The 22,425-nt window shown below is 32.4% G+C and overlaps 5 protein-coding genes across 8 annotated transcripts; all 5 read left to right on the plus strand.

Moving 5' to 3' along the window:
• The first annotated feature begins 217 nt into the window (after positions 1–217).
• Positions 218–3,628, plus strand: LOC106770672 (cysteine-rich receptor-like protein kinase 10). 4 transcript variants are annotated; one of them, XM_022785678.1, is made up of 7 exons: positions 218–1,069; positions 1,507–1,629; positions 1,941–2,007; positions 2,117–2,327; positions 2,440–2,677; positions 2,818–2,968; positions 3,088–3,628. In XM_022785678.1, the coding sequence occupies exons 1-7, from the start codon at positions 369–371 to the stop codon at positions 3,430–3,432; spliced, it is 1,836 nt and encodes a 611-aa protein (XP_022641399.1). In that variant the 5' UTR covers positions 218–368; the 3' UTR covers positions 3,433–3,628. The 4 variants fall into 4 exon arrangements, with proteins under 4 accessions (XP_022641399.1, XP_014511956.1, XP_022641400.1 ...); XM_014656470.2 differs by having other exon boundaries at positions 221–1,212; positions 1,889–2,007; XM_022785679.1 differs by having other exon boundaries at positions 865–1,069; positions 1,889–2,007.
• Positions 3,629–4,550: 922 nt separating this feature from the next.
• Positions 4,551–7,867, plus strand: LOC106771827 (putative receptor-like protein kinase At4g00960). The gene is made up of 7 exons (XM_014657818.2): positions 4,551–5,488; positions 5,747–5,872; positions 6,196–6,329; positions 6,429–6,639; positions 6,739–6,976; positions 7,112–7,262; positions 7,394–7,867. The coding sequence occupies exons 1-7, from the start codon at positions 4,636–4,638 to the stop codon at positions 7,736–7,738; spliced, it is 2,058 nt and encodes a 685-aa protein (XP_014513304.1). The 5' UTR covers positions 4,551–4,635; the 3' UTR covers positions 7,739–7,867.
• Positions 7,868–8,802: 935 nt separating this feature from the next.
• On the plus strand, positions 8,803–9,604 carry LOC106770674 (cysteine-rich receptor-like protein kinase 29). Its single transcript, XM_014656471.2, has one exon. It carries the CDS (start codon positions 8,803–8,805, stop codon positions 9,586–9,588), a length of 786 nt encoding a protein of 261 aa, XP_014511957.1. The 3' UTR covers positions 9,589–9,604.
• A 3,279-nt stretch (positions 9,605–12,883) lies between these two features.
• Positions 12,884–13,976, plus strand: LOC111242399 (putative cysteine-rich receptor-like protein kinase 9). Its single transcript, XM_022785683.1, has one exon. It carries the CDS (start codon positions 12,966–12,968, stop codon positions 13,740–13,742), a length of 777 nt encoding a protein of 258 aa, XP_022641404.1. The 5' UTR covers positions 12,884–12,965; the 3' UTR covers positions 13,743–13,976.
• A 3,963-nt stretch (positions 13,977–17,939) lies between these two features.
• On the plus strand, positions 17,940–21,324 carry LOC106771832 (cysteine-rich receptor-like protein kinase 10). Its single transcript, XM_022785675.1, is given in 7 exon segments — positions 17,940–18,007; positions 18,225–19,070; positions 19,171–19,287; positions 19,453–19,607; positions 19,704–20,245; positions 20,516–20,666; positions 20,785–21,324. Coding segments are annotated over 6 exon segments (2,148 nt in total). The 5' UTR covers positions 17,940–18,007; positions 18,225–18,238; the 3' UTR covers positions 21,136–21,324.
• The last annotated feature ends 1,101 nt before the right edge of the window (positions 21,325–22,425 follow it).

The following is a 22,425-nucleotide window of genomic DNA, read 5'->3' on the forward strand; positions in this document are numbered from 1 at the left end:
ATACACTTTTAAAGGGTAGGTATTATAATGTCTATCTTTCGTAGGCAAAGATTCCAGCTGTCTAAGACAAATGAATTCTCCTGACAGCTTTGTCTGTACCTAAAATTTAGTCAAATCCTAACCGTTAATGGGATATTAAAAAATAACTAAAATGATGGTTGAGTTGAATGGTATGCATATCGTGGTGAAGTGAACCACCACTTCAAAATTTCGGGTCAAACACAAACTAATTGTCAAGTAAGCAGATTAAAAACAAATTACCAATGGCAGCCACATCACCCGACATGGTTGACAGTGTCAGTGAAACATCATCCATACTTTGTTGAAAACACATACAACATCACAACATCTTAACATCTCAATACACCATGGTCTCTCCGAGAGTTCTTTCTTTCCTTTTTCTACTCTTTACTCTCACATCTCAGGCTAATGCGAAGCCAGAATATCCATACTCTGTTTGCATCACAGAAGGTGGAGAGTATGCCCCTGATAGCACCTACCAGACCAACCTTCACACTGTTCTTTCAAGGATTATTTCCGACACCCAGATTGACTATGGCTTCTACAACTCCTCCTATGGCCAAGATTCTGATAGAGTCTACGCAACTGCCCTTTGCAGAGGAGATGTCACCCCACACACTTGCCTCACTTGCCTCAACAATTCTCGTTTACTTCTCCTAAAACAGTGTCCCCGTCAAAAACGTGCAGTGGGAGGATATGGTGAATGCATGTTGCACTATTCATATCGCTCAGTATTAGGTTACTATGATTCTGATTTCCGGGTCTACTTGCGTAGTGAAACCAATGTAACAGACTGGGATCAGTACAGTTATGTGCTGAAGAAGTTGCTGCCAATACTAAAAGTGAAAGCTGCGACAACTGATTCCAACTTGAATCGCAAATATGCTTCTGGAAATGCAACAGGTCCGGATTCTCAAACTGTATATGCTGCTGTTCAGTGTGCACCAGACTTGACAGAGGCAGAATGCAATGACTGCTTGGGTGGCGCTATTTCAGAATTACCAAAATGTTGTAATAGCAGATCCGGTGGAGTGGTTATTAAATTCAGGTGTAATTTCAGATACGAGAACTTCAGTTTTTATGAGCCTATGGCTGACACACAAACGCTACAGTTGTCACCACAAGGATCTCCATCTCCTCCTTCCCCTTCACCATTCACCACTAAAAATTCCCCAGAGAGTACTTATCATGGTATTAATTGTTACATGGTTAGAAGTGAATATATTGATCATCGAGTAGCATCTATTTGGCCCAAGTAAAACTTCACACACAACTACATATGTTGGAAATGATTTCTTTTACTGTTATTCCAATGTAGGAAAGAAAAAGATTGTAACTAAGTACTATAGTTGTTTCAGACTTAAAAAATCTAGAAGCTTTGTGGTATCTTGAATTGTTTGTCTCTCGACTCAGTTTCATGACTAAATTGAGTTGTCTTCAAGATAAAGATTATAGTAACCAGAAGAGTTTCTTGGGTTTATGCAGGAAAAAGCAGCAAATTACAAGCTGTCATCGCGAAATGCGTTGTGCCTATTGTTGTCTTTTTTGGGTTGCTGATCTTTATTTGCATCTATTTAGGAGTGAGGAAGCCAACAAAACATTTTCAGAGTAAGTTCAGATATTTATTTAACGTTTGATGTAAAGAGTCAATCAATATTTTCTATTCCATTTCTTTCTTTGGTAGTTTGAAACCTAATCAAAATACGAAGAAACGAGAGCTGTTTTATTTTTCTCCTCGTTGACATGGATATTTCAAAGAATGGGATTTTGTTTGTTAAAATATGTACTAAACCATAAGTTAAGAACAAAATAATTTTCTAGAATCAATTGCTTACATGTCCTACTTTAAAACCCCTTTCTCATCTAGGTGAAGCTAAGGCTGATAAAGAGTCGTTACTAATAAACTTTGACACCATCAGAGTCGGTACAAACAACTTCTCCGACGCAAACAAGATTGGACAAGGTGGATTTGGACGTGTTTACAAGGTAAACATTGCATCATTACAATTAAATTTATCTGTATAATAAAATATTGTATGGAAAGATTGTTGGCCCATTTTAGATGCATAAACACTGATAGTCTGTTACTAATCAGGGGAAGCTGTTCAATGAACAAGAAGTAGCAATCAAAAGGTTATGTAGCATCTCTGGTCAAGGAGATACTGAATTCAAGAATGAAGTGTTTTTGATGTCAAGGCTTCAACACAGAAATTTAGTAAGGCTCCTTGGTTTCTGTTTTGAAAAAGAAGAACGTCTCCTTGTCTATGAGTTTCTTCCCAATAAAAGCCTTGACAACTTCTTATTTGGTAAGTTGACTTCTTAAACTGGAAGTCCTTTACATTATATCTTTAGCATGACTGAATGAAGAAAGGTTTTGACTCTAGTTTAAAAGAAATTTCGAATGATTGCACCATGTAGATCCCATCAAGCGCGCACATTTGGATTGGAAAACACGCTACAAAATAATTGAAGGCATTGCACGCGGCCTTCTATATCTTCATGAGGATTCTCAGCAGAGGATTATTCACCGTGATCTCAAATTGAGTAATATTCTTTTAGATGCAGATTTGAATCCAAAAATTTCAGATTTTGGCTTTGCAAGACTTTTTAATGTGGATCAAACTCAGGTTAAAGCAAGTAAAATTGCTGGAACCTAGTAAGTGTCAAGATATGTAAAACATTTTAGTTTCTAATCTGTATCCTTGAGTAATAGAGATGAGGAGCCTGGATTATTATCAAGAGAAGGGTAATGTTTGTGATTTGTATCTAATCGAGTGTATCCTTATTGAAATGCAGCGGATACATGGCACCTGAGTATGCAAGACATGGAAAACTCTCAACGAAGTTAGATGTATTTAGTTTTGGTGTAATACTACTAGAGATTGTAAGTGGTCAAAAGAATGGTGGATTCCGAAATGGAGAGAATGTGGAGCATCTACTAAGCTTTGTATGTCTACCTTCTTTATCCTCTGTCTTTATAATGTTTATGATAGAGCATTAGGCATTAACTGAAATGGTAGAAGTAGAAAACTGGGACTAATGTTCTGTAAAATGAACTACTTTCAGGCTTGGACAAACTGGAGGAATGGGAGAGCAGCTAATATTATAGATCCCACCTTAAATAATGCTTTGGGAGATGAAATAGTGAGATGCATTCACATTGGATTACTTTGTGTTCAAGAAAAGGTTGCTGATAGACCAACAATGGCTTCGGTGGTCCTTATGCTTGATAGCCACTCTTTCGCTCTACCAGTTCCATTGCAACCTGCCTATTTTATGATTACTAGATGTTCATCGGTCTACCAGTTCTCGGAGTTCGGTTGTTTGGAAACAGGATCAAATGAACAGAAAATTGACTCTGCTGATGCATCCACAAACGAGGCTTCAATTAGTAGTTTATATCCTCGTTAAATGTAAATTATATGATCATAGTCAAAGGAATTGTTCAACACCATGAATGTACCAGGAAAAACAGTTCATTAGTGCTTGGTATGAGAAGAATGAGGAATTGTTCAACACCATTTCGGTGAAAAGAATTGATCTTATGCAAACTCTTATATTTGAGAAGGAAGAGTGAGCTGTTAGAAGTCTATGCAATAATAAATAAGACTCAACATTAGAGTTATCTTCATTCAGAGATGAGATTGGGTCAAGTTCTAAAAATTTACAGAAATATAATTTAAAATATTTATTTGACTCTATTTTCACTCAAAAAGAAATTTTCGCTCTAATTAGAATTTTAAAGAAGTGTTTCTTTACTTAAATGGGTATGATTCTTATTTAATTGAATAAGATTTAACAAAAAAAAATTAAATACTCGCTAAAAATATTAAGAATGAGTTGAATTTATTTGAATTCGCTCTTGAACACCCAAACGTTGAGTTTGTTTTGAGAAAAATGATTCATAAATACATTTAATAAAAAATAAAAAGGAAAATATAATTAATTTTTCTACTAATTAAAATTAAATTATACATAAATTGAAAATCAAATTTGAAAAAGTTGAACAGAAAATAATTCCAACCAATTAATTGGAGCATATATAACCCTTTTGCTTATAAGTTAAATGTTGATAATCTTACTTATTTTGATCTTTACATGGATAATTAATTTTCTTTCATTACAAAGAAATGTAAGTTAAATTGACCAGTAATGCATGTGTGAATTTTCGGTCCAACACTTACTGCCGTGACCAAGACGCATGACAGATGAAACTCTGACATCTTCTAAGACGTGAGGACTGGGCAGAAAGACTAAGTATATATACTTTTACAATTCACTGTTATTATGTCGCTATTTCTAGCTAAAAGACAAATTGTTAAATTGTCGCAGCGTGGACAACAGCTTCCAGCTGGACTGCCATTTTTAAAAAGAAGAAATTAGTTATTTTTAGTTTAAAAATTATAATTTAATATTGTTTGTGAAGAATAGACTATGATGTAGATTGTAAAATATTATTAGAATTAGAATTCAAAACAATAAATCATTGGATTGTAAGTGTTTGGTTGAAATTCCTAGCTCTTGGCTCCTTTTCTGCCTTAAATTCCAGGTACACATGGTCTGAGTCATATGTAGTTTTGATGCCTGGAAACGAATAGCACAACATTGTACAGCATGGTCTCTGAAACAGTGCTCTTTTTCCTGTCCCTTCTTGGTATTCTTATATCTGAAGCTATTGCCGAGCCAGATTACCAATACAATTACACAGTCTGCTACCAAAGTGGAGACTATGCTCCTAATGCCACCTACCACACTAACCTCAACACTGCTCTTTCAAGGCTCACTTCTAACACCCAAATTGATTATGGCTCCTACAACTCCTCCTATGGCCAAGACTCTGATAGAGTCTACGCAACTGGCCTTTGTAGAGGAGATGTTAGCCCACATACTTGCGTTACTTGCCTCAACCATTCTGCCTCCCTTCTCTTAAAGCACTGTCCACATCAGAAGGAAGCTGTGGGAATATTTGATTTATGCATGTTACATTATGCAAATTACTCGATATTTGATTACCAAGACTCTAGTTTCCGCGTTTATTTTTGGTGGGAAACTAATGTAACAGATTGGAATCAGTACAGTTATGTGCTGAACAAGTTGCTGTTAAAACTAAGAGAGAAAGCCGCATCGGCTGACTCCTTTCACGGAAGTAAATTTGCTGCAGGAAATGCAACTGGTCCGAGTTCTGAAACTGTGTACGCCGTTGTTCAGTGCTCACCTGAATTGACCGTGGCAGAGTGCGACGACTGCTTAGGTGGTGCCTTTTCAGAAATATCCAAATATTGTACTAACAGAATAGGTTGCGCAATTGTTAAATTGAGCTGTAATTTCAGATATATGAACTCCAGCTTCTCTGAGCCTACTGCGGATACACTAGCACTACAACTGCCACCACAAGGATTTGCATCTCCTCCTTCATCATCACCTACACCATCCACCACTTCAAACTCTTCCGAGATTTCTTATCATGGTACTAATTTTTATAATTTGCAACATGGTTTGAATTACTACTGATTCCCAATTTAGTACATCTTAAGTAAAGTTAAACCTCTCTCGGACATATATGTCGAGGGAGATTTTATTATTTAGTACATAAGGCTATTTTAGACTTAAAAAATTCCAGCACCTTAGAGGTATCTTCAATTTCTTGTCCCTCTGTTTGGTGACTAAATTTTGATATCTCTCTGACGAGGATTTTTTACCCAGAAGAGATGTTCGGTTTATGCAGGAAAGAGCAACAGATCACAACCTGTCAACGCCAAGTACGTTGTTGTGCCAGTTCTTGTCTTTACTGGGACGCTGATTTTTATTTTCATCTATTTAAGAGTCAGGAAGACAAGAAAATATTTTGGGAGTAAGTTCAGATGTTTATTTAATCTGTTGTATACGAGTTGATATTTTTCCTGCAAGATGAATCAATTTTCCTTTTCCTTTTTCTTGGCACTGACAAGGAATATGACATTTAAGAGAGATTTTCTCTAAAATAACTTTACCAACATGGAGTTAGGAACAAAAACCAAAAAGGGAATACAACTATTTTTAATAAATGAATTGCTTACATATGGTACTTGATCTATTGAATAATTGCCTTGGAAAATCTTACTTTTGCATGCTGGACTTTTGATTTCCATTTGACAAACTCAACTGTAATAGCTTAAAACTATCTCCCCCATCCAGGTGAAGCTAAGGTCGATGATGAAATTATACAATTAGAGTCGTCTCGATTTGACCTTGACGCTATCAGAGTCGCTACAAACAACTTCTCTGATGAAAACAAGCTAGGACAAGGAGGATTTGGACCTGTTTACAAGGTAAACATTCCACCCTTACGATTAAATTTATCTTACTGTCAAAACGTGATTGTTGACCAATTTTACATGCACGAAACACTGTTACCATGACATCTTCAGGGCACGCTCTTCAGTGAACAAGTAGTAGCAGTCAAAAGGTTATGTAGCAACTCTGGCCAAGGAGATATTGAGTTCAAGAATGAAGTACTATTAATGTCAAGGCTTCAGCACCGAAATTTAGTTAAGCTCCTTGGTTTCTGTTTTGAAAGAGAAGAACGACTCCTTGTCTATGAGTTTCTTCCCAACAAAAGTCTTGACAACCACATATTTGGTATGCTAGTCAATCACATAATTTCTTCTGCATGACTAAATGAAGAAAGGTTTTTACTCTAGTTTAAAACATTAAGTCATTGTACTCATTGGCAAATAGATCACATCGGGAGAGCACGTTTGGATTGGAAAAAACGCTACAGTATAATTAAAGGCATTGCTTATGGCCTTCTTTATCTTCATGAGGATTCTCAGCAGAGGATTATTCACCGAGATCTCAAATTGAGCAATATTCTTTTAGATGATGACATGAATCCTAAGATTTCAGATTTTGGTTTTGCAAGGCTTTTTAATGTGGACCAAACTCAGTTTAATGCAAGTAAAATTGCAGGAACCTTGTAAGTATTAAAATATTATAAGCTGTTTAGTTTCTTATACGTGTCCTTAACTAGTACAGGCGAGGAGAATGGACTATTTGTCCAAAGAACAGGTAATGATTGTAGGCAATTGAGCCTGTTCTTATTGACATGCAGTGGATACATGGCACCTGAGTATGCAAGACACGGAAAACTCTCGATGAAGTTAGATGTCTTCAGTTTTGGTGTAATAATACTAGAGATTGTAAGTGGCCAAAAGAATGGTGGATTTCGTAATGAAGAGAATGTGGAGCATCTATTAAGCTTCGTATGTCTACCCTTTTAATCTTCTCTGACTTTGTAAGGTTTATAACGGAGAATTAGGCATTAACTAATCCACTTAAAATGGTAAAAGTGAAAAACTGGAACTAATGTTCTTTTCATATGAACTTATTGCAGGCTTGGAAAAACTGGATGAAAGGGAGAACAGCAAATATTATAGATCCCACCTTACATAATGGTTTGAGAGATGAAATAGTGAGATGCATTCACATTGGACTACTTTGTGTTCAAGAAAAGGCTGTTGATAGACCCACAATGGCATCGGTGGTGCTTATGCTTGATAGCCACTCTTTTGCTCTACCAGCTCCATTGCAACCTGCTTATTTTATGAAAAATAGTCGCTTAACAGCTATCCAGTTTTCGAGGTGTAGTTCTACGGAAACAGGGTCAAGTGAACAGAAAAGTTACTATGCTGATGGATCAGCTAATGAGGCTTCAATTAGTAGTCTATATCCTCGTTAAATATGAATCACATGATTATACTCAAATGTAATGATCGTTACTGCAATTAAATGTACAAAGCTATAAAGATAGACGATCTTTTCTAGTGCTAAGAAGGTTGAAGAATTTGTTCAACGGCCATTCTGTAAAAAAGATCTACTGTTCTGATTCTCTTTAAATACATTCATCTATTTGATTGATTAGTGTATTTAATTAGGAAATGCAAGATTAAAGGCGGGTGGGTATGGGTGGAGGAGATGCATTTCATTTTGTAGACAATAAAAAAAGAAGCAAAGATGGCTGTTTGAAGAACTTATCCGTAATTGTTTTTAGTCAAAAGATAAAAGAATGTTAGTTTTAACTTATAAAAATACTTTATTTTTTTTCTCCTAAACATATTTAGAGAGAAAATTATCCACCCAGATCCAAGATAAATATTTCCACACAAATCTTACATTGTTTCTTTTGAATGACTAGATGAAGAAAAGGTTTTTTTGACTCTAAACTTTAAATAATTGTACTCGTGTCGGCATATAGATCCCACGAAGCATGCACAATTGGGCTCTTTTGCTTATAAAAATTTTTGAGCGTGTATATATATATATATATATATATATATATATATATATATATATATATATATATATATATATATATATATATATATATATATTTTCCTGATGCTACCCATTCAAAGTAAGGACTTGGTATTGTTTTACTGAGCGGTAAATTAATAATTTCTTCCTAGAGTGATACGTAGCTGACATGGTCTTTCTATAACACAAGCAGGAACGAATTCAGGAGTTTCTGAATTTAAAAAAGGATACAAATTATAATCACAATACGTTAATCAAAATTTAAAGCATTTCACCTGGTCTGAACAAGAACAATTCAAAGCATTAAGAACACGCATGGCCCAGTCTCAGTTTTACAGTTTCTTCCGTTCCAAAACATATGTGACCTCTTCCTCCAATTCTATGATAAAGTTTCGTTTCATACATATGTGCCAAACAAATTTTGCTTATAAAAGTATCAACAACACAAATCTTACTCACCAAATTAATCTCTGAAAGAACGCAAACACAATGGCCGTTTTTGTTTCCTCAAGGTTGCATTCCTATGTTTGTTGCCTCCTTTTCATAGTCATATCTCAAGCCAGCGCGCAGCCACGTTTCTTAGATTCCTTCTGTCTCATTGGTGAAGGCAACTTCACAGCCAACAGCACTTATCACACCAACCTCAACACCCTTTTGTCCAATCTCACTTCCAACACACAGATCGACTATGGTTTCTACAACCGCTCCTACGGCGAAAACAGTGAGAAAGTATACGGCATTGGGTTGTGCAGAGGAGATGTTAAAACAGATGAATGCCGCAGCTGCATAAACAATTCAACGGTCCTTCTCACACAGCTCTGTCCAAACCAGAAAGAGGCAATTGCGTGGTATGACAAGTGCATGTTGCGTTACTCAAACCGTTCAATAGTTGGCCTTATGGAAACTTTACCTTTGTTTTATACGTTGGAGTTAGCGAATGCAACAAACGTGGACCAGTTCAATCAAGTGTTGGACAACTTGGTGGAGAATCTAACAGGCATAGCTGCTGCATCAGGTGACTCTCGTCGTAAGTATGCTGCCGGAAATGCAACTGCAACAAATTTAGAAACCACCATATATGGTGTTGCGCAGTGCACTCCTGACTTGTCTCAACAAGACTGCAACCGGTGCTTGGTTGATGCTTTCTCAAGAATCGCAAGCAGCGGCAAGATAAGTGGTAGAGTTTCAACACCAAGTTGTAATATTAGATATGAAACCTTTCGCTTCTATGATGAACCTTCTACCACCGCAGATGCACCAGCACCGTCACTATGATGCCCTTCCACTTGGGCTTTCTGGCCCAATGAGCTTAAGCCTCTTATTCATTCAAAAGCTTTTAATTGACTTCTGAAAATTCAACAATTTTAGCGAGGTAATTTTATTTAAATTCGTATGGTAAAAGAATGTTGATTTTTATTTTATTTGCATTTTTCAGCTGAAGCAATTGTATTAGAGATAACAATATTTCAATTAACGTATGATGAAGCTGAATAAACAATAAAATTTATATTTGCCTTAAATCCGTTCCCATATGACGTCAAAGAAGAAATTAAAATTGCTGAGTCATTGCAATTCAACTTTCCAGATATATGCAGTCATAAAGAAAATGAAGTTTCAATATATTTCGCAAGATTTTGGTCATGCTCTACTAATTAATACTCATTCACCATCACTACTTGTATTATGAACGGTTTATCATTACCCTACCTTAAAAATTGATAAAAGAAATAAAAATATTTTTATAATGAGTAATTATTTAAATTTAAAAAAGTAATTACTAAATGATAAAACTGAAAAATAGTTCTTTTATAATGAATTATTATTTTTAATTTAAAAATAATAATTAAAAAGGTAAAATAAAATAAAATAAAAGAAGACATGGTTATAGATTTAAAATCTGGTTTCTCCAATTCCATGTTGAAATAACTATTCTTAATAACTTCCTTCGGATGTTATTTCTGTTTATCGGTTTTCTTCCTTTACCTTTGTGTTTTATGTAATAAGGCTCTTACTATAGAGCTTTCTTTTATCTTTTGCTTGTAATTTTTACATGAGAAATATATCACTTTTTCTTTTTACGATACTGGACCCATCCTGCAAGTTGAGTTCACGTGCTTTTCTTGTCCTGATCATACCATGTATTAATTCTCAAATTGAGTATATAGTATTTTGGAATTATCATTTTGACTCATATTTTTATATTTTGAAATAATAATATCAAAATTGAATAAATGTATTTTTTATATTCCAAAAATATGACTCCAAAATTGCAAACATATTTTTATGGTCCAAAACAATTATTTCAAAAACATTTTAAATATTCAAAAAATCAATTCTGAAATAATGTTAGTTTGTATTTTGGAATGGGCATTCCCATGTATAAAAAGAATATTAAAAATACATTTTGGGATAAGGGTACAGACAGCGTAAATTTGGGATCTATTTTTATAACTAAAGGAGAATTATTTATCTTTAATTAAGAAAGTTTCTAAATAATAATCAATTTTAGTGACCAAAATATGTTTCGAGACCAATTCTTTAATTAAAGATCAACTTTTTTTTAATCAAAACTTTAGTGACTAATTTAGATATCAAATATAATATAAATTATTTTAATTATAAATTTAAAAATTAATTATAGTTTTTATACATAATAAAAATTAGTTTAGTTACTAATAATTTTTAATTTATAAATTAATATCTAGATTAATTACTACAGTAATTAATTATTTTTAATCACTAAAATTCATCATTATTTAAAAAAAATTAATGAATTGGAAAGAAGTAGGAGAAGTCTCTTTTTTTGGTGTTCGAAGAGTGGAAGACTGGTGTCACGTTATATGAGTCATATTATAAAATATCATTTCACAAGAAAATTATAAACAAAAATAACATAATTTGTAGAGTAAAAGTGAAAAGGAACAAAAAATATATAATTTATATACATAAAACGTGAGATTGTTATAGGAAAGAAAAAACTATTTACGTCTTCCACTAAGTATTATATTTTTATTAATATAAAATAAATATTCAAAAGAAAACGGTTGAGTTAAAATCCATTTGTTATAGGCAATTTTTTAATTAAAAATTTGGTCTAACTTAAGTAAATATAGCTAATATAAGGATCTTGCTCTAATCAATAAGTTGACAATAAGATGAATTCTAGAATCTAACAATTTTTATTTTTTTTTAAATTGAGTTGAATATGGTGAATTAATATCTTATATAAATTTATTTAGGTATAAGTCAATAAAGGACAATATATTTTTTATATTGAAAAATTTTCATTTAGAGTGGTTTTAGGATGACATCATGGATTTGCTTAAGTTTAGGATATATGTAAAAGAAAATGATCATGATATCTTAATAATTTTTTTTAACAATTTTTGACAATAGATTATGTGTTACTGTTTTATTAATTCGTACATTTGAAACGGTCTCATTACAAATTACTACATAAATTGTAACAAAGTTTTCATAAAAATATTGTTAAAAAAACTTTTTCAAAAAGAAAAATTCATTATAGAAGCTTCAAAGTAGCCAAGTTGTATTAAAGTAAATTTTCATGATAACGGAAACTTTCAAATAGTTTCCTCTGTGTTGCGATCGTGATTGAAGTTTATGATAAAAAAAATTGAAAACAAATATATATTTGAAGAAAAATGGAGTGAAAGAGAGAAAGATGAGTCAGATATATGATAAAAATAATCCTTAAAAACATGAACGGACAAGTCCATCAGAACACATCTAGATGTAGCTTATTTAAAGTATATAGAATCATAATAATAAACTCTTCACCATTGATTTAAATTTATCAAATAAAATACAAATTTTGGTAAGTACTATATATTTATTTAATAAATACCTTCTAACTATAATTTGAAAAGGCAAACTAACAATTAAATCAATAAAAAATATAATAATATTTTGACACACATAAATTTTTTATATTAATTTCATATATATTTTTTTTATTTCTTTCTTTCTTTTTTCTTTTATAAATATAAAAATTTATTTTTTTTATAATTATTTTATCTCTATGAATGTCAATGGATCATTGTACCATTACTCAAAAGAAATTATAGGAAGATCCAAGATTATCACATCCATAATCTTGACTTATGGTAGGGATAGCCGTGGTTAACCAAATAGTTTTTTCTTCTAGAGGGTATACTCATTTATTTCTTTTATTTGAACATTCTTACCACTCCATTATTCTAATTGACTGATTATTTAATCCTACAAACACACCCGGCGACGAATCTAGAGAAGTTTCTATGTTGAAAAACATTTAACGAATCAAGTACATAAACTTTTTTTAATTCCTACGAAGTACAAAAAAGATTACGTGTTATTGTTCAAAACTCAACATTTTATCCCATTGTATAAACAAAAATTCAAAGAATCGATTTTGGACACAGAAGGAACTACCAGTCTCTATATTTTTCAGTTTCCTTTCATTTTCCGCCAAAGAATTGTGAAACTAAGTGTCGTTTCAAACACGGTTCCAAGCCAAAGAAATTTGCGTTATAAAAGCAGCAACAACACAAACTCTTACACACCAAAATCACTTCACTCTCTCGACATTGAAGTTGATTAATCTCTGAAGCCTGAATTTGTTACTTGTTATTCGAAGAAACAGACCAACCATAATGGCTGTTGTTGTTTCGTCTAGGTCCTTTGTTTCTTGTCTCCTTTTCCTTTTCATTGTCATATCCCAAGCCAGCGCCCAGTATAACTATGTATACTGCGATAACAACGAAGGTAACTACACAGCCGGTAGCACTTATCAAACCAACCTCAACACCCTTCTATCCAATCTCACTTCCAACACACAAATCGACTATGGTTTCTACAATTTCTCTTATGGCCAAAACAGTGACACAGTAAATGCCATTGGGCTGTGCAGAGGAGACGTTGAGCCAGACGAGTGCCGCAGTTGCCTCAGCGATGCCAGAGACAATCTCACACAGCTTTGTCCAAACCAGAAAGAGGCTATTTTGTACCATGACAGGTGCATGCTGCGCTACTCAAACCGCTCAATATTTGGCTTAATGGAAACTCAACCTTCGTACTATATGTTGAACGCAAACAATGCAACGGAAGTGTACCAGTTCAATCAAGTTCTCAACAACTTGCTGAGGATTCTAACAGGCATGGCTGCATCAGGTGATTCTCGTCTAAAGTATGCAGCGGCAAATGCAGATGCTTCAAATTCTCAAACCATATATGGTGTTGTTCAGTGTACTCCTGACTTGCCTCAACAAGAATGCTACCGCTGCTTGGTTGGGGCTATTGTAGAAATATCAGGGTGTTGCAGCAGCAGGATAGGTGCTAGGGTTGGCAGACCCAGTTGCAATATCAGATATGAAAATTACAGCTTCTATGAACCTACTGCATATGCACCAGCCCCTGCCCCGTTAATGTGATCCGTCACACTTCCACCATATCCATCTATATATAATACTTATACAAAATTATTCGTAAATAATAATGATTGTAATAGACTGAATAAAGGTGGCTACTATTGATTAGCCATATATTATTCATGCGACCGCCTAGGAATAATTTCTTTATGTATTTTTCTTACACTTATTACTTACGATTGTGTTTCTTTCCTACCTGATTCTCTTTAATTGCATTTATCATTTCATTTTTTCTCTTCTTACCTGCACCTTCAAAATTATATATATATATCTTTTAACCTTTTATTAAATTAATTTTTTTTACTATTCTCTTCTCTTTCTTTTGTAATGATTTCTATCAGTGTACTCTTTTTATTTTTTCACCAATTTTGGAAAGTTAATTACGAGTTTAACGATTTTTGAAAGTAGATTAAAGTTCTAAATACATTTTTTTTTTAATTAGTTTTCGAAAATCGATAAACTTTTAACTAGTTTTTGAAAGTTGATGAATTTTCTTAACCGGTTTTCAAAAAGTAAAAGGAAAGGTAATTCAAAATATATTTAAGAAATAAACGTATTTTAAATATGTTTATTCTTTTGACTTTTGGTGGTATGACTTTTATGGCATAGATTAGATAAAATATTTGAGGAAAAATGAGTAGATGAATAAGACGGAGAGAAAATTGTGGTGTTATTTGGATTAAAATATTGTATGATTTAAATGGATTTGAAATGAAAGTTTGTATATGATATGATTAAAAAATATATTTTAATGGATCAAAATAGTTGATTATTATTTTATTCTTAAAAAAGTGTGATATAAATTTAAATATAAATAGTAAAAATAATATTAAAATAAAATTGAAATTGTTATTTTTTGGAAAAAAAAGTTATAATTAAAAGAGAATTGTAAGAATAAATTTCAAATAAATTTTATTAAATAATAATTCATATATTATTGTTATAATTATTTTTAACTAAAAATGTATAAAATAATTAAGTTTTATTATTAGAGTTATTATTATAAAATTATGAAATCAAAATTCACAATTTATACAAAGATATTAAATGATAATAAAAATTGAAAATAACATTTTTTTGTTATTATTATTATTACTATTATAGTTATTATAAATATTATTTATTTTATTAATATTAGATTTATTAATATTAATTATAACTATTATTACTATTATTATTCATTTTATTAGGTTTAAATATTTTTATATCCTTATTTTTGTCGTGTTTATTCAATGTAGTTTTTATATTTTTCAAGTATTCAATAATTTTTTTTATTTTCATAAATTTAATTCAATTTAGTTATTTTTATGACGAGATTTAAATAATTAGTATTTAATTTTTGTTTTTTTAATTTTTTAAAACATTTTAATTATTTAATTAAAAAATTGTTCGTTAATATCATATAACATGTTAATCTTAATAACACATTTTTTTTTTCAATTGAGTTTCTTATTTGTTACCTTTATTCAATTAGTTTTATTTGTTTCAATTTAACAATTTTATCTCTTACTAAATATTTTTATATAAGTATTATATTGACATTTTATTAAAATTAATATTTTTATTAAATATTTATGAAATTCAATTATAAATTATTAGATTTAATAATTTTTAGTAATTATTTATTTAGTCTCGATGTTCTTGGATAATACTTATTCTGGATGGACGAAGACGAGGAGATGAAAAATACATTATGGGTGTGTTCTTTTGGATGAATTTGTGGGAGATGATTTGAATGGATTTGAGGATAATTTTTTTGTTGTTTTTTTGAATAGATTTGTGGGTAATTGAGAGTGGATTTGAGGGTAAAGTTTGTGAGAATTAGGGTAGGATTTGATTGATGTGACAAATTTTTAAAATTAGTTTAATTGGTAAAAAATGAAGATTACCAAAATACTCCTAGTTATTAAAGTAATATAAAATATTATTTTTGAATGTTATATTTAAATGTATAAATGTTATTAAAGAGAGGAAATTAATTAATAATAATTAAGAGTAATTTTTAAATATTATAAAAATTATAAAGGAGTAAAAAGACATTATTTTTAAATGTAATATTGGTTTGTAATTGAAAATATTTGATAAGGTGGATCCGGATACGCCAAGTCTGGATCCGGATAAGTTTGGAATTGAAAATATTTGAGAAGCTGGATTCGGATACGCAAATCATGTATCCGGATACGCCTCCTTTGTAAGTCTTTCACTGTGGTGGAACCGGATACCCTCTTATTCGAATCGGATAACGTGCTTCTTCACCTCTTCATTCTTCCTCATGTGCCTCCACTCCGTCATCATCATGAACACCATGCACGACTGTCTTCCTCCTCCCGTGCATCAACTTCGTTCTTGGTCCTCCCATGCACACGACAGTCTTCCTCCTCCCGTGCATCATCAACACAGTCCTTTTGTTGGAATTTAATTTTTCGTACAGGGGCACACGAGTCATTTTATACTAAATCAGCGCATATCCTCTCAAATTAGCGAAATGGGTTCAACAGTGATATTATGCAAATCAGCTGATTCTTTTCTTTGCAAATCAGCGTTAATCAACGCAAAAGAACAAACCCCATCTTGCAAATCCATCATCTCATATCGTCGTGAACAATTTTTTCTCTTCAAAGGAACAAAGTGTAAATGTTTGGTGGAGGTACAAAAAGGTGAAATGATTTAAAAAAAAAATAAATTAAATTGAACGTTAAGTGAAACAGTACAAAAGGATAAATAATTTAAGAAAATAATGACACCTAGTTGAGAATTTCTCACTCATTTATGTAATTTTCTGTCTCTCCAATACAGAGGGCAGTGTGTAGTTTGCTGCCCCCTCCTTTTAAAAAAAAAAAGACGTAGAGTAATAGGTTAATTTACAGTTTTTCGTATTTTATAGATAAATAAATAAGTTAATCATAAATGGAACTTTGTATATAAAAATAAAAATTAGGAATGTTAACAAAACATGCACTCCCATTTTCTTTGGATAATGATATTTAGACAATATTTTTTTGACAATATTTGAACATTGATTATGTGTCAATCTGTGATTGGTAAAAAATTACTCCACAATCAATAATAATAATCATAAACATTATTGTGGAGTAATTTTTGACCAATCACAGATAGACACGTATTCAATGTTTAAATATTGTCAAAAAAAAATGTTGTCTAAATATCATTATTCATTTTCTTTTGGTGACAACTTGGATAATAAAATTTCTTTGGTTAATTTAAAAAAGATGAAATTGTGATGGTTAATTTACTACTGAAGGTGAAAACATAAATGAGTGTGTTAAAAAAAAAGAGGTTTTGTGGGTTAAATGCTTTTAATGTTTTGAGTTGAGTTTTAAAAGAAGGTGAAATAGATTCTACTGTCAGCACATGAATGAGAATCCATTCCAGCCTCTTGCACAAATAAATGGAACTCGTTTTATAATTAAAAGAATTGATTTCAACCCTTTTAAATTACTTACAATCAATTCCAATCTTTTTAAATTACTTATAAAATTGATTTCAACACCATCATTGAATCGGTAAACTTAAACGCGGCAGTTCCGTCTCTATCAGGCTACCTTCTAAGAAGGTGTCGTCCTTTCATATACCATTTTTTTATATAACCAAAGACAAATAAAATACTTGTATTATGCCTGACTTTTAGATAACATATTTACATCTATTTCAACTTTCCACTTTTCCTTCCGAATCTTTCAAAAATGGCACCTATTAAAAACGACATAAATCATATTTTTAATAAAAAATTCTAGTTTTGTTTATTTTTTAATTTGTGTTTTTGAGATACTTATTAATATATACCTTTTACTTGGAATTAGATTCGACTATCGAACATTATTTTTCACAACATTTAGTGTAGTTATTTAAAGTGATGGTAGATAAACTAATGAATACAATTAATACTTCATCTTACTTGTCGTTGTTAATCTTTCAATATGTTATTCTTTACGTCCATTTTATATAGCCTTCATTCTCCACAACAATAATCTATTCTAAACTTAAAAAATTATCTATAATGCTTCTATTTTTAACACAAGTCAATGTATGTAAAATATGGAAATTTATAATTTGAATGTTAAATTTTGAATTGTATATTTATATTTTCTAAACAAAATCACCGCATATATGAGCTGATTGAAAACTAATTGTCTTATATATGACAGTATTCCGTGTTTGTATTTCCAGTCCTGTCTTTTACCCACTTCTGTCCTAATCAGCTCGACGAGGCTACGCTTTCAAACTTTTTAATTTTGACTACAGAAAATGTGAGTTTTTCTTTGAATACTCTTTCTTCTAGACTACGTACTTTTCAGTGTAAGCAACTCACGATTATAAGAACAAATATTAATCATAAGTCTCTTTGAATTAGTAACATTTGAAAAGAAAAGCTATTAAAAACCATATAAAAAGAGATGTAATATGTTAAATGAAAACTAGAAACCAAAAGTACGAAACTTACTGAAGGAAATTCTGGTTATCAAGTGACAGCATCATTCATGATAATACGCAAAGCTTCAGTTAAGGTTGTTGGTTGTTCTGATTATGTGATGGGTGCCGTTTCTTGCATGCTTCTTTTCTTTCTCTGTTGTCTAATACCTGAAGCCAGTGCCCAGCATCTCTTCCAAACCTGTGATAACAACAACGGGAACTACACAGCTAATGGCACCTATAGCGCCAATCTCAACACCCTTTTATCCACTCTTTCTTCCAAAACAGAAATCAACTATGGTTTCTACAACTTCTCCCATGGTCAAAACGCAGACAGAGTCAACGCCATTGGGCTGTGCAGGGGAGATGTGGAGCCAAATCAGTGCCGCAGTTGCCTCAAAGATGCCGGAGGCAATATCACACAGCTTTGTCCAAACCAGAAACAGGCTACTATATATTATGACAACTGCATGTTGCGCTACTCAAACGACTCAATATTTGGGGTCTTGAATAGTAACCCCCACTTTTATATGTGCAACCGAAATAATGCAACAGAAGCGGCTGAGTTCAATCAAGTGCTCCAAAACTTATTAAGGGAACTCCAAGGTAAAGCAGCATCCGGTGACTCCCGTCGTAAGTATGCTACGGATAATGACACAACTACCAATTTTCAAGCCATATATGGTCTTGTGCAATGCACCCCTGATTTGACTCAGACACAGTGCAACGATTGCTTGGATGTGGCTATTTCACAAATCCCAATTTACTGCAAAGACAAGAGAGGTGGTAGAGTTGTTGGACCCAGCTGCAATACTAGATATGAAGACTACCGCTTCTATCGACAGACAACGATAATAGACCCAGAGACACCACCACCCACAATTAACAATTCCACGGAAGGTACTTATCATTATATTTTGCTTGTCAATAGCCTAATAATTACATTTGAGTTCACGATCCTCCAAGTGTCTAACCCAGCAGAGGGTTCTTGTTTTTTCAGAAAGTAGCAACACAACAACAATTGTCATTGCCGTAGTTGTGCCTACTGTTGTTGTTGTTTTGCTCACCTGTCTCTTCATTTGTTTAAGGAGGAGAAAGGCAAGGAAAAATCTTGAAGGTAAGTCCACTTATCAATTTATTCTGATATTTATGTCCAATTCACTCCTGTCTCTGTAACAATAAATTATAAACAGACAAACACTCCCGAATGCACCCACAGCGGTATTGTTGTTCGAACGTATTCGAAAAACTAACTAGTTTAAATCCGTTCCCCCATGTAAAGTTAAAAAAGAAGAAAGAGAAGAAGAAGATGAAGTTGAGGATGAAATTAAAATTGCCGAATCATTGCAATTCAACTTTGAGACAATACGAGTTGCTACCGAGAACTTCTCTGATTCTAATAAACTTGGACAAGGCGGATTTGGAGCTGTTTACCGGGTAAGTAACTCAGTTGAATTCAGACACGCATCATCAAAACATGCTATACAGCTGTTGGCAAATTATTTACTATAACTGACAGAGGTATATTTTCAGGGTAAACTCTCCAATGGACAGATAATTGCAGTGAAAAGGTTGTCAAGAGATTCTGGGCAAGGAGATACGGAATTTAAGAATGAAGTGCTTTTAGTGGTGAAGCTTCAGCACCGAAATTTAGTTAGGCTACTCGGTTTCTGCTTGGAAGGAAGAGAAAGACTACTTGTCTATGAATTTGTTCCCAATAAAAGCCTTGATTATTTCATATTTGGTACTTTTTATCACTGCATAAATACAATCCTGTTCTATCATTACAAACCTAATTATTCATAGAGTTAAAAACTGTTGGCGGCTATATATGCAGATCCAGCCATGAAAGCACAATTGGATTGGGAAAAGCGCTACAAAATCATTAGAGGTATTGCTCGAGGTCTTCTCTACCTTCACGAAGATTCTCAACTACGAATTATCCATCGAGATCTCAAAGCAAGCAACATTCTCTTAGATGAAGAGATGAATCCTAAGATAGCAGATTTTGGCATGGCAAGACTGGTTTTATTGGATCAAACTCAAGCAAACACAAGTAGAATTGTTGGAACCTAGTAAGTATTAGAATATTTTATAGCTTGTTGATGGTTGAGAGTTTAATTTCAATCAACCTTCAAAGAGAACGTTTATTATTAATTTTCACCAAATCATGAATTAGTTACTATTCAAAGAGTTTGAGGCGTAGGCAGTTCTTAGAATGTATCGATTTCATATGGCCGAGTGATGCCTAAAAGCTTTTAACAGTAATTCAGAATTAAAGCTGCCAATGGCATTAGAAACTGAAACGAAACGAAATTAATAGACCTTTCCATATTGGTCTGTAGTGGATATATGGCACCAGAGTATGCAATGCATGGACAGTTTTCGGTGAAATCAGACGTCTTCAGTTTTGGTGTACTGATTCTTGAGATTGTAAGCGGCCAGAAAAACAGTGGAATCAATAATGGGGAGAACATGGAGGATCTGCTAAGCTTCGTAAGTCTTTTCTTGGCCACTTGCTTCTTCTTTGCCACCTATATTATGGATTAGAAGATTACATGCTCCAAAACGTTAATGTAGAAGTGAATCCATGATCTGATATCAAATTTTGCAGGCTTGGAGAAACTGGAAGGAGGGGAAGGCATTAAATATTATAGATCCATCACTCAACAACAATTCACGGAATGAAATGCTTAGATGCATCCATATCGGTTTACTCTGTGTTCAAGAAAATTTAATTGATAGACCGACCATGGCTACTATTATACTGATGCTTAACAGCTATTCTCTGAGTCTTCCTATTCCAGCAGAACCTGCATTTTATATGAACAGTAGAACTAGAAGCTTTCCAGAAATGCAGTCATGGGAGTATAATTCAAGGGAAATAGGATCAAGTGAACCAATACTTAAATCAGCTCAAGAATCAGAAAATGAAGCTTCAATTACTGAGTTATACCCTCGCTAGATGTTGTTCTTCAGAGTGGATCTTTCATCATCCATGTTTCTTCTCTTAAACCAAAATACAAAGCCTTGTAGAATGCAAAATCTGGTTCAAATACATTGTTTGCCTAACCTAGGCCTGAAACCTGTGAGACCATCATATTTGCTTATTAATAATTTTTGTTGTGTTCTAATTAATTTATATCTTTAACTAATATGCAATTTCATTGTTATTAATTATTGATATATTCTCGAAATGGTCTCCTAAATATCCAATAACATCTCTTAATTTGTCTCTCATAGTCTACAATCTTTGAAAAGTTATTCATGGGTAGAATATTTTTGAGAGATCAAACTGATAGGTTTGTACTTTTCAATTTTATACTTTTATAATAATTAGATTGTCGATATCATGATATGTATGGACATAGTAATACGTGATATGACTTAAATATGGCGAGTCAATCTCTGAAACTTTTTAAACACGGAAATAAACAAAAATAAAATATTACGTATAAAACTAGAAATGAAAGAAGTGTATATTTCTTTCTTTCTATATATCGCTCACCCTTTAGTATGGTTATTAGATACTCTGCTAAAACAATTTTGTGAATAGGCAAGGAACTTCACATAAATTAATATCTTATGAAATTTACAAACAAAAGTCGTAAAAATATGCTTACAATTAATCAAGAGGACAAATACTTCTTAACGTCCCTCTTGGAAAAGTAATTAACTTGAAAAAATCATTAATTTATGTAGTTTTTTCACGGCTCATCATGCGGAAAAGGACGCTTCTCTCGTAGTTAACAGACTAGAAAATACATTTTATTAAATTTTAATTAATTAATATTTTTTTCTATGAAAAAATGAACATCTAAAAATAATTTTAATTTCTATTAATTTTTTTTGTTTTTATTTCACTTATTTTAGTTGTCATCCAACGACAATGCTAACGACTCAGTCATCACATTATTTTATTGCAAACCAAGGGGCTTCCCCTCATTCTTCGTCTTTTCTTTGCTCTTTGACTCAACACTTTACCCGCCGCTGCTTTTCTGCTCATCTGTCGGTAAGCGTCGGCTAATTGATTTATAATTTTTGTAATTTTCCGCGTAACGCTGAGGAAGATAGGTCTGAACATAAAGTCTTTTTAAACAAAAAAGTCACCTACTTCTTTGCTCTCAGTTCTTAGTGTCTTTATTTGCTCTTCAAGTGTCATTTCATAAGAATATAAAGAATGTTAAGAACTTAGATATATATTACTTACCAGAAGAGAAGCTAATGTTAAATTAGTTTATTACGATTAAAATAT

The sequence above is a fragment of the Vigna radiata genome, chromosome 8 (assembly GCF_000741045.1).
Source record: "Vigna radiata var. radiata cultivar VC1973A chromosome 8, Vradiata_ver6, whole genome shotgun sequence".
Lineage (NCBI taxonomy): Eukaryota > Viridiplantae > Streptophyta > Magnoliopsida > Fabales > Fabaceae > Vigna > Vigna radiata.

Coding starts and splice junctions, on each gene's coding strand:
- LOC106770672 (XM_014656470.2), top strand. CDS start 369: ATGGTCTCTCCGAGAGTTCTTTCTTTCCTTTTTCTACTCTTTACTCTC. Junction 1,213..1,506: donor CCCAGAGAGTACTTATCATG/GTATTAATTGTT, acceptor GGGTTTATGCAG/GAAAAAGCAGCAAATTACAA. Junction 2,969..3,087: donor TGGAGCATCTACTAAGCTTT/GTATGTCTACCT, acceptor AACTACTTTCAG/GCTTGGACAAACTGGAGGAA.
- LOC106771827 (XM_014657818.2), top strand. CDS start 4,636: ATGGTCTCTGAAACAGTGCTCTTTTTCCTGTCCCTTCTTGGTATTCTT. Junction 5,873..6,195: donor GACAAGAAAATATTTTGGGA/GTAAGTTCAGAT, acceptor TCCCCCATCCAG/GTGAAGCTAAGGTCGATGAT. Junction 6,640..6,738: donor TCTTGACAACCACATATTTG/GTATGCTAGTCA, acceptor ATTGGCAAATAG/ATCACATCGGGAGAGCACGT.
- LOC106770674 (XM_014656471.2), top strand. CDS start 8,803: ATGGCCGTTTTTGTTTCCTCAAGGTTGCATTCCTATGTTTGTTGCCTC.
- LOC111242399 (XM_022785683.1), top strand. CDS start 12,966: ATGGCTGTTGTTGTTTCGTCTAGGTCCTTTGTTTCTTGTCTCCTTTTC.